The 11373-nt window shown below is 38.2% G+C and overlaps 1 protein-coding gene across 1 annotated transcript in view; it reads right to left on the bottom strand.

The window, feature by feature from the left end:
• Positions 1-11373, bottom strand: part of LOC128894818 (titin-like) — a gene marked incomplete at its 5' end in the record, with an annotated part of 62998 nt that extends 51625 nt beyond the window's left edge. The window contains 10 exons of the mRNA XM_054156831.1: positions 166-354; positions 862-966; positions 2682-2756; positions 3778-3998; positions 4375-4472; positions 6134-6234; positions 6506-6965; positions 7543-8315; positions 9663-11127; positions 11182-11373. Coding sequence (XP_054012806.1) covers positions 166-354; positions 862-966; positions 2682-2756; positions 3778-3998; positions 4375-4472; positions 6134-6234; positions 6506-6965; positions 7543-8315; positions 9663-11127; positions 11182-11373 — 3679 coding nt within the window. The remainder of the gene's footprint in view (positions 1-165; positions 355-861; positions 967-2681; positions 2757-3777; positions 3999-4374; positions 4473-6133; positions 6235-6505; positions 6966-7542; positions 8316-9662; positions 11128-11181) is intronic.

An 11373-nucleotide genomic window follows, 5' to 3' on the forward strand; every position in this document is an offset into this window, starting at 1 on the left:
TTTCTTCCATGATTCAAAATATAAAATAAAAAATTTAATAACCATATACTGCAGTATTGTTTAATAAACTGCGTTTGACTAGAGTGAGTTCTATCAGTCAGATTAGCTTTCATGAAGTCTCTGGACAAGATTCAATTTGTAAGATAATTTTGTTAATGAATTTACCTGTTACGTGCAGTCTGGCCTTCGTGGTTACCAAACCTATTTCGCTGGTGGCTTTGCAAACATACGTGGCGTCGTCTTCCTCGGTCGCGTGCTTGATCACCAGCGCCGTTTTCATCTCCACATCGTCGATACGCACCTTCACGTTCTTCGTGTTCATGATCATCTTGTCATTCTTGTACCATACAACGTCTGTACGTTCAAAAAAATATAGTTATGACGTCTTCCTCATTTAAAAAAAAAAGTATACAAGATTTACTACAAATATTAATAGTAATGTCTTTTTTACAAAATATTTAGACCAAGGTGGCAATTTCTTATTAATTTTTGTATTATATTTACTATACTTCAGTTGTGGCTGCAATTTCTAAGAATCACTATTGCATCTTCATTCTTATGTTATTTTACTTATCGAAAGAGTTTATTTTCACTCACATAAAATGATAAATAAATAGTTATTTGAAGAAAACGTGAATAACTTGAGAATTCGAAACTATGTCCATGTAATAATATTAAGCGAGAAAATGTATTATTTATTACTCTATCTTTGATCCATCTTTAAATGTGGCAGTACGTGTACTTAATTTATATTTAAAATTTTTTTCGCATTGAGAAACAGGCGAATTTAAATTCCACCAAATACCGCTAATTTACACAAATTAATTTTACGAATCCTTAGAATTAAGATGCCTGTTATACCTGGAGCAGGATTGCCGGAATAAGAGCACTCGAACACCGCGCTATCACCTTCCCTCGTATAAATGTCTGTTATCTCTTGAATGAATCGTGGTACAGATTGCGTGGCTGAAACAGAAACGTGGCAAATTGAATAAAAAACAACAGAATTGTCGTAAAAGATTTCAAACAAACAATTTACCTGATGTCCTGGTTGGTGATTGTGCGACTCGCGTGACCCCGATGTCAATAATCTGATTAGCCGAAATAAAAACAAAACACACGTAACGCAGAACAACCAAATTCGTGCAGAATAATAATGTAAAATAAAAAAAAAACAAAAACAAATAATTAGACTGTTAGTAACACAGCAAGCTGTTAAACGATACCTGACATGGTGCCTCTTTCATCCTCGCTGTGATGTTCGCTGCAAGATACTTCGGATGCCGACATATTTCCAGCCAATCCGAAGTTTCCACTACACTGACTTTCCAATAACAAAAATTCTTGCAGTTCCTCCTGACTGTCCGCCGTGTGCAGCTGTTGGAAAGCCTCCAGATCGATTTCCCTCGGTTCCAATGGGTACATTTTCGGATCCATCAACTTCCCAAAGCGACGTTCTTTCGTCCACCTCGCCACGGGAATTCTAGACTTCGGATAAGTGTGATACTTTCTCGCATGATCGTATTCCAGAGTGGTTTCCATCGCTTTTCCACTGTTTTCTGGGACGATTTTGCTCTGGCCACTTTCGGTGGAGGCCTCGCTGTTCTCCTCGATGGGTGACAAATAGAATCCTGGCTCCGGAACGTTCAAGAAGTCGGTGTGTATGCGTTGGGCCTTCTTCTCCGACCTTGGCGGTGGGAATTCGTCAAAGTCCAACACAATTTTCATCTTTCTTCGATCCCTCAGCATCTCCGTCATGTTTTCATCCGTCGTAACAGCTGAAACGTTCTCCTTTACTTCGCTGGTAACGTTATCGGTTATTCCACCAGCAGTAAACGATTCTTCTTTCGGTTTGCTTCCTTTAATTAGTTTCGTCGTGGCTGTTACGTGTTTAGATTTCTCTGATCTAACCTTGGAACTTCTCTGCTTCTCACTCGCGTGGGCGTTTGCCATCTTTGCGTATTTTGCTCGAATAGGAGACGGGGACCTAGAAGTCACGCTTGCGTCCGAGTCAGTGACGCTCCTTGTTGACCTAATTGGCGAACGTGAAGCTGATTTCCCCAACACTGGACTCTTCGATGGCTGCTTCGTATTCTGGGTGATCAGTGACTTGTTCGTGGTACTCTTAATTGAGTCTTGTTTCATCCTCACGGACACTGTACTCGAAACTGATTTAATTTCTACTTTTTTCTTCGCCATATTTTTCTCTTCCGAAGTCTCAAATATCTTCCTCGTTGTGTTGCCTAATTTTCTAGAAGTCGTTCTTCCACTCGTTCCCTTGCGGTTAATTACAGTTGCAACTCGAGATTCTTTCACTTTGGACAGGCATTCGATACTTTCCTCGGACGGTTCTTTCCAGTCGAAAGTGTCTCTTTTGTTGGACACGTTCATCTCCCAGGAGTATTCAGTGGCGTTTATCTCCTGTTCGACTTCCATGGAATCCGAGTATCTTCTGGAGAGGAAGAATCCCTTGGGGGTAGTTTCTTCCTCCTCCTCGAAGCACCTCCTACCTTCGTCGTCGATGTTCATCAGCGTCCTGGTCGACGAGAACTCGCTGATCATCGTCGAGCTGTCTCTCTGGGAACTCTCGTCTCTGATGGCGCGATCGTCGAGACTGTCCGTCGAAAAACTGCACTCTGCTTCACTCAGCATGCACTCGATTCCATCAGACTGGCTCTTACCTCTTAGAGCTTCTTGCATTTCCTCCATCTGGGTGACCCACGATGGCTTCCTGTACTCCTTCGTTCCGAGGATTCCTGATCGACAGAGGAAGATCAGATACCTGCCCTGACTTTCGACCCTTTCAGTTCCATCTCTACAGCGACGCCGCAGGGGCGTATGTTTAAGCATTTGTTTCAGATTAGAGCGCTTACTTGTACTTCAACCCTTGAATAGTGACGTGGGAGGCTCCGAGATAAGTAGCATTGCATTGCTAATGATATTCAGAACACAATATCAATGATTTATAATGGAGTTTAAATTGTTTGGAAGGTATTCCTTACAAATAAGGAATTTCTGAGAACGAAGTGAAAAGAGAAAATTTAGTTCTAAATAACCAGCGGTTTGAAAATAAATATATGTTGAAAATTTCGAGTTTGTATTACATCATTTGGATCCTTTCCCAATTTGTGCATTGAAATTTGTACTATAGTGAATTTTTCAAACAGCTGTAGCCAATAATTACTAAAATTTTAGAAAATTCCTTGAAATACGTTGAAATATACAACCAAATATAATTACTTCCAAAAAGTGTCCGATTTGACATGCAATAGCTCAGTAGATTTGATAAATATCTCCACAGTAATCATTCTCTTATGTATTATTATTCATTTAACATATTATACATATTATAATATACCATATATAATAATAATATATAATGTATTATTACATTATATTACGCTTATGTAATGTATAATATGTTATTACTTATTATTATTATATATTTTGTGCCTATATATTTCATTTTCATTTTCTATTTCCCTGAAACACTCTGCAGCCTGCTACAGCTATTCGAGGGTCAAACGGATGGAACTCAAAGGGCCCAACGAGTTAGCGGAATGTCGGAGAAAAGAATATAAAAAAAGTGTAGGTGAAGGATGTGAGTGTTCAGTGTGAGTTTGATATCGTAAATGGAAGGTACGGGATATATTAGGAGATTCTCGATGATGATTCCAATCGAAGAGCGCAGCTGAAAAGAACTCGTATCAAGCAGATTAGCGAAGCTTCCACCAGGTTTTAGAAATTTTACATTGGCCTCTGTGAAGGGGTCATTACCTTCTACCGACAGGTAAGTCGTCGTGGTCGATACGCCGAGCGGATTATGCGCTTCGAACACAATCTCGCCGGTGTCGTCGGGGTAAGTTTCGGCGATTGTCAATACGGATGTGCCATCCTCGAACTCCTCGACCTGGAACTCTTGGGATGGCACGATCTCTGTGCCCTGCTTGTACCACTTTCCTTCTGGTTTCGGTTTCCCTCTGACCTTCACTTCCAGTCTGGATTAAAGAAAACCGTTGTACGTGACGTATTTTAAATGTCTTCTATTGTTTTCGTTAAGAAATAGCGTTCAATCTTACAGCTGAACAAGGAAGAGCTCACAGAAAGGAAAAATTACTCGCACTCTTTAAATAAAAGTTAGATTTCGGGTTATAGAATCAAATATTTATATTGAATCGAATGAACTTTACGAATTAATATTTATGTGTCGAATTTATCCGTTATCTATTATTCGAATACAATTTTTAAGTAGAAAGAAACATTGTTTGAAAATTTACACAGAATACATCAGGAAAGAGCAATTTTCAAAAAAAAAAAAAAAAAAAAAAAAAATGTACGTAACATGTATCTATATATTCTAAGGAATCTTTGTACCTGGTTAATTCTCCATCTTTAATAGGAATTAACTGAGGAAGTTTCTTAATTATCTCCGGCGCGGATTCTTCCGTATCTGTGTCGAACAGAGGTGTTTCCTGAAAAATGTACAAATATTAGAAAAAGCATCCAACGGGTCATACATATAAAAAATTTTGTTCAGATTAAAATATGTTGTAGTCCATGGAGAAATAGGAAAGGTTTATGTCATCATTATCCTGATTTTGAAATTATTTAAAGAATACAGACCCTCGAATGTGGCAGTTCTCACTAATTTTAAGGAAAACTCGTTTAAAAAAAGAATTTTTGCCTCTGAAACTTTAAAACATATCTTAAACATCATAGAAGATTGTTGTTCTTAATGAGAACTTCGTTTAAATCGATAATACATTTTGTGAAAACTGTCAATTTCGAGGATCTATATTTCTAAAGTATTTCTAAGCCAAGAAAACGACGACTTAAGGGGTTTGGAACATCAAAAGTGAAAAGAAATCACTTAACAAAAATTCTGAACAATTCAACGCAAAGAAAATTGAATTTGGAGCACTAAAAGTGGTAAAAAATTTTTTTTTCAGAAAATTTCTTTTTTTCTCACAATTAAAGTTCGACGACACGAACTTAGTAAAACGAACGCGATCCAACTGTAAAAAATATAAGGAAATACAACTGACAACTTTCTCGAAGAGAAAATAACGACAGTCAACTTTGCGGAAGACCGGAGACGTGGTTACTTTGGTTACAACCATAGAGTATTGTTTTGCAGGGTAAAGAAGACGGTAAATTATCAAAAAGGCAGTGTTTTAATCGATTTTGATAAAAAGAAATACAAATTTTTAGTTTCTTGAGTCTCCTGAAAACCTAGGTTTTTGGTATAAAGGTACACTTTTTTCAGAAACAAATTTTTTACACATGTTTTTTGATAGTTCAGCCTAATTTACACCGAGGATGTTTTCAATATTTTGATTAAAAAAAAGTTATCGCCGCGCAGACATATACATTTTTTTTTTCAAATTTACACATTTTTAAAAAATTAACTATTTGGAATTTCAAAAGAATCCTCGGTGTAAATTAGGCCAAACTATCTGAAAACACATGTACAAAACTTGGTTCATATCGGCGTAACGGTTTCTGAGAAAAGTGTACCTTTGTATCAAAAACCTAGGTTTTCAGGAGACGCAAAAGAATAAAAATGTCTATTTCCCGTTCGATTATCGATAGAAATGTTATCAAATCGTATTTAATTTTATCACAATCGATTAAGACACCGCTTTTTCGGAAATTTACTGTCTTCTTTACCCTAGAAAACAATACCCTATGGCTGTAACCAAGGTAACCGCGTCTCCGGTGTTCCGCAAATTTGACTGTCGTTGTTTTCTCTTCGAGAAAGTTGTCAGTTGTATTTCCTTATATTTTTTACAGTTTTATTACGTTCTTTTTACTAAGTTCTTGTCGTCGAACTTTTCTCGTGAGAAAGAAAGAAATTTTATAAAAAGAAATTCTATTTTTTTTTTCAACAAATATTTTTTACCTGTCTTAGTGCTCCAAATTTAATTTTCTTTGCGTAGAATTGTTCAGAATCGCTTAAATTTTAGTAAAAAAAAATTTTTTTTAAAAAGTGATTTTTTTCATTTTATGATATTCCAAGCCCCTTAAACTTCCTCTATGTTTATACGGTCTTCAGCATATTATAATTTAAACATAATCTTTGATATAGAGTACACAAGTGATATATGTTTTGTGTAAAACATTTTTTGCATACCTTGGGAGATAAGAGATCTTCTTCCGAGCCACTTTGCCCTGTAGTTAGAGACGTCGCGACGATCGAGGACGCAATTTCCGAATCCGGAACGTATTCGTATGCTGAAAATTAAATACGTGTGAAAACCCAGGTTGAAAACTGGAATTTATCGAGTCTCATAGAAATGACAAACTTAACACGACTTTAATTAAATTTCATTAATTCTATCAATATCCAAGCTCCAGCATTCAAACCAGGCAAAGAATGTATATTGCAATATTGCTGTTTGTCAAACCTGGTGTCGATGGACTCTAACTGGCAAACTCTGTATCGATCATTTTCTTATAATATGTAGCATCGAATTTAGTAAATGTATAAAACTTGTATCTTTACCTTCCACGATGAGCGACGACGTGCAAACAGCTTCACCAACAGGATTCACGGCACGACAAGTGTAGTCACCTGCGTCCTCAGGGAACACCTCGGTAATGGCTAAACTACAGACACCTTCAGTGTCCTGTAAAATGGTGATTTCTTTGCCCTCTTTGATCGGTTTATTATCGTGGTACCATTCCACCCTAGGCGTGGGTTTTCCATGTACCACGCAGGTTAGATTCGCGCTTTCACCGTCCATGACCCTGACGGGGGATAATCTCTTCACGAATGTAGGTGAAACCAACTCCACGGTCTCCTCCCACTGTGTTTCCAACAGATTTATGGTTGCCGTACAGGTGACCGATCCGCCAACGTTCTCCGCGCGGCAGGTGTAGGTGCCAGCGAATTCGGGTTTGATTTCCTTTATCATCAGGATGGAACGGTTCTCTTGCGTCACGATCCTCACTTGTGGTGTCGACTGCAAGAAAAGTGCAATTGATGTATACAGTAACTTTTACAGTAACCATAACTTTGGTAGAATTTTGATTATAGAGATCCACGTTCATTTCAACGACTTAGAAAACAAAAGGCTGCTCATTCAGTAATAAATGAAGTTACGGTATTTATTTTTAACAAATGATCATGGTCATTTGCAGCTAGAAAAAGTATATTGTATAAGGGAGCCTAATTATATCAGGGGGGCCAGAAAGTAATGTCGTTTCTTTTACATTAAATTGAAACAAATAAATTTATAATATGTTTTTATTTTTAATCAATTATGTAATTGTCCTCGTTATCAATAACCTTCTGCCATTTAGTGTGCAAATTTTCAATACATGATCAATAAAAATTGATTGGTACACGGTGAGCTGGTAAATAATAAACAAGTATTTGCATTCACAGAAGCGACATTACTTTCTGGTCCCTCTAATACGTAGTTCTTTTGATCGTCGCATGAACCCTGATCATTGCAGAAATTGTCAACTCCTATTTCCCAGCAATAATCGAGGATCGTATCAATATTTTAATAAACAAAGAACCTCAAACTTAATTACCTCCAGAGGTCGAGTCTCGTGGAACCACTGAAAGGAGGCAGTCGGATAGGACTCGACCTGCGCCTCCATGATCACGACCTCTCCTTCAGCAACTATCTGTGGTTGTATGGGCTCGATGAATCTCGGTGCTTTAACCTCGTCAGTCTTATCAGAACGTTCTCTGACAGTAACAGAACCGGAGCTTCTAGCCTCGCCAGCTGGGTTCTGAACCCTGACCTCATACTTTCCGCCATCTTTCTTCGTCACCTCAGGGATGAACAACTCGGCTGTGGATTCGTAGATGTTGATTACACGTTTGTCCGATGGTACGACTTCGGTTCCGTTGCGGAACCATTTCACTTCGGGTGTTGGTTTGCTCTCGAAGTCAGCAGACAGTGTCAGAGGCTTTCCCATCTCGGCTACCAGAGCTGGCAGAGGTCTGGTGATCTTCGGCGCTCTCAGGATCTCTGGCTTGCTCACTTTGACTATGTTACTGATCACGAGATTCGCCCTGCACTCGGCACGACCGAATTTGTTTACAGCACGGACGCGATAAATGGTCTCGTCTTCAGGTGTTGGCTCCAGTATGTGCAGCTTCGCCTCTCCAGTTTCGGGATTGAAGGTGATCTCTCTACCTTTCTTCGGTTTCAGTTCTTGCTCGCCGCGATACCATTTCACTTCAGGCACGGGAGTTCCCGTGACCACGCACTCCAGCAGAGCAGGCTTGTGCTCCTCGACCATCAATGGTTTGATGGGTTTCGGGAAATGGGGCGCTACGCCCTCCTCTTCTTTTTCTGAGAAAAGAAACGGAATGTTAGACTCGCGATAAAGGCGATTTCGAGATGAACAATCAGGAAGTTTCATGCGAAAATGTTTTGCTGGATCGCACACTGCAAGAGCAAGAGCCTGGATCCTGTTTATTAAGATGTTGCAGTTACCTGAAAGTTTTGCTATTATTATTAGGTCATATTTGACAGCAGACAGGAGTTTCTTCGTTTAAAACTTACACGCAAAATTTATAATTTCGCTTTTAAACGAAGGAACTTCATCTCAAATTTGATCCAATAATAGTAGTAACATTCATGGGAAAATCAACTACTTGTAGTTCTGAAGGTAAAATTTTGAGAACTTGTACTTTGGTGTAATTTTCTGTGCTTATTTTAAAAGTACAAAAGTAAAAACAAATAAATATGTCTTTCAGATAATTTGAGATTCACTTTTCAGTAAGAAATTTTTCTAAAGCTCTAATTATACTATTTAAAAATAAATGAATATTCGATCACATTTTTCTTTTTGATAGTAACTTTCACAAAAGTGAAATTTTTTGATCGAAATTTTGTTTATGTAATGGTGTGAATTTGTCGAACCTATTATTTTGTTTCTAAAATGGCTAAAAAAATCGTTCATGTTAATCAAATATTGTACCACGAAATTAACATTCACAATTACACAAAACTACACATTCTAAAAATATTATCTTAAAAATTACCAGTAGTTAATTATTGCCCTCCCTTAAGACACTCTAAAATAGTGCTACTTGTGTTACTGAGCAGTTTATACAGGGTGTCTTGTTTTGAAATTTTTAGTGATTCAGTTACAAAAATAGAAACTTGATTTGAGCTGTCATCATTTTCGAACGCAATCACATAGTTTCTTTATATAGTATTGTAATTTGAGAAAAGTGGAAAGAATTAACATGTATTAGCAAAGGTCATTCTAAAAATGAATGCAATACTCTTACATAAATAAATACTATGTAGTTATCAGAACATAGTCATCAGAACATTCCCTCTCTATTAAAATTAACTCATTTAACACGTATTGCATTATATTGAACATCTTTGACTAATACAGGTCATTACTTATTCTCTCTGACTCTACAATGCTACTTAGAAGTACATGATTCACACCCACTGTGTAATGTCCCTCTAAACATTATTAGGAATCACTAATAATTTCAGTAGTCCCTCAAGCAGAACACCTTCTGTAACCAGCCACTTGGACCTAAACATAAACTCTAAAGAAAAGCACATTAAAGCAAAACAAACTTCAAGCGTTTCCTTAATTCATAAAAATTCAGTTTAAAAATGCCCGAAAGACAATCACACAGACATCACGAACGCATAGTTTGTGTTCAGTACCGAATATCACGAGATTCACGGTGGATGTAGCTACTCCAGCAGGATTCGACGCCCTGCAAGAATACATGCCAGCGTCCTCTTCCTTCACTTTCGTTATTTCCAACGTTGCTGTCGTTTCGTAGATCGTCATAATATACTTCTCGCTGGCGTGAAGTTCCTGTTCGTTTCTGTACCAGGTTACTTCAGGGAATGGATTGCCAAATACCGTGCAAGTGAATTTCGCAGTGGTTTCAAGTTCTGCAATGACTGGTTGAAGTTTCTGGATGAACCTTGGAGCGATTTTCTTGTCTTTGTCAGTGATGGATATGTCGACCTGAGTACGCTGTCTGCGTTTTCTCTTACGGTCTTCGACAACCTCTTCTTGTTCAATCTGCTTCTTGACCTCGACTTGTTTGGTTACTTGAATGTCTTGAGTGGAAATCACCGTCTCGTCGACGACTTCTTCGTCCACTGGAACTGGAACAGGTACCAGTTCCTCTTTCCTTTTAGGCTTTCTTCTTGGCATTTCGAGGACGGTTTTTTCGACTTCTTCAGGCTTTTCTGGTTTTTCTTCTAATTGGACTGGTTTCAGTTCGGGTACTTCTTCTTTTCGAGCCTTCTCCTCAGGCTTTTCTCTCTTAACAGGCTTAAGGACCACTTCTTCCGGCTTTTCCTCCTCCTGTACTACCTTTCGAACTGTCACTCTTTCTTCAACTTTTTCTACAACTTCTTCAAGTTTCTCGATTGGTTTCAGTTGAATTACTTCCTTCTCTTCTTCTGGTTTCTTCGGTTTTCGTTTCTTTCTCCAAGACACTTCAGATGTTTCTGTCACCTCTTCGACTACTTTATCTTTCTCGCGTACTACTTCAGGTTGTACTACTACCTCTTCGACCACAACCTTCTTTTCCACAATTTCTTTTGGTCTTCGCAAAGGAAGTGCTGGCTTCTCCTCAGGCTTTTCTTTGACCATCTCTTTAATTTCCACTTGAGTTACTTCAGCCTCCACTTTTTGTTCCGCAACTATTGTTTTTTCTACGTGCTCCGAAATCACTTTCTCCTGATCTATCGGTACAACTGTAACCTCTTCTCGGAAATCGACGACCTTCTTTGATTTCTTACCACTGCGCCATGGGAATATGGAAGTTTCGGGTTTCTCTTCCTCAGGTTGTTCTTCGACCTTTTCAGGCACGACCTTAGGAACCGGTTTCAAGATTACATCTTCAGGTTTCTCTTCCTCTGGTTTTTCTAATCGCTTGATAGGTTTCAGTTTGACTTCTGGTTTCTCTTCTTCCGGTTCTTCTTTCTTTATTGGTTTCAGAGTTACCTCTTCCTTTGTTTCTTCTTCCTTAGGAAGACGTTTAACCGGTTTCAAGATTACTTCTTCAGGTTTCTCTTCCCCTGGCTTTTCAATTCGCTTGACAGGTTTCAATTTGACTTCTGGAGTTTCTTCTTCTAGTTTCTCTTTCTGTATTGGTTTCAAAGTAACCTTCTCCTTTGTTTCTTCTTCCTTTGGAAAACGTTTGACGGGTTTCAAGATTACTTCTTCAGGTTTCTCTTCCTCTGGTTTTTCTATTCGCCTGACCGGTTTTAATTTAACTTCTGGTTTTTCTTCTTCTGGCTTCTCTTTCTTTATTGGTTTTAAAGTAATTTCTTCCTTTTTGTCTTCTTCCTTAGAAAGTCGTTTTACAGGTTTTAAGGTTACTTCTTCCGGTTTTTCTTCTTCTGGCTTTTC

Source organism: Hylaeus anthracinus, unplaced genomic scaffold (assembly GCF_026225885.1).
Source record: "Hylaeus anthracinus isolate JK02 unplaced genomic scaffold, UHH_iyHylAnth1.0_haploid 4, whole genome shotgun sequence".
Lineage (NCBI taxonomy): Eukaryota > Metazoa > Arthropoda > Insecta > Hymenoptera > Colletidae > Hylaeus > Hylaeus anthracinus.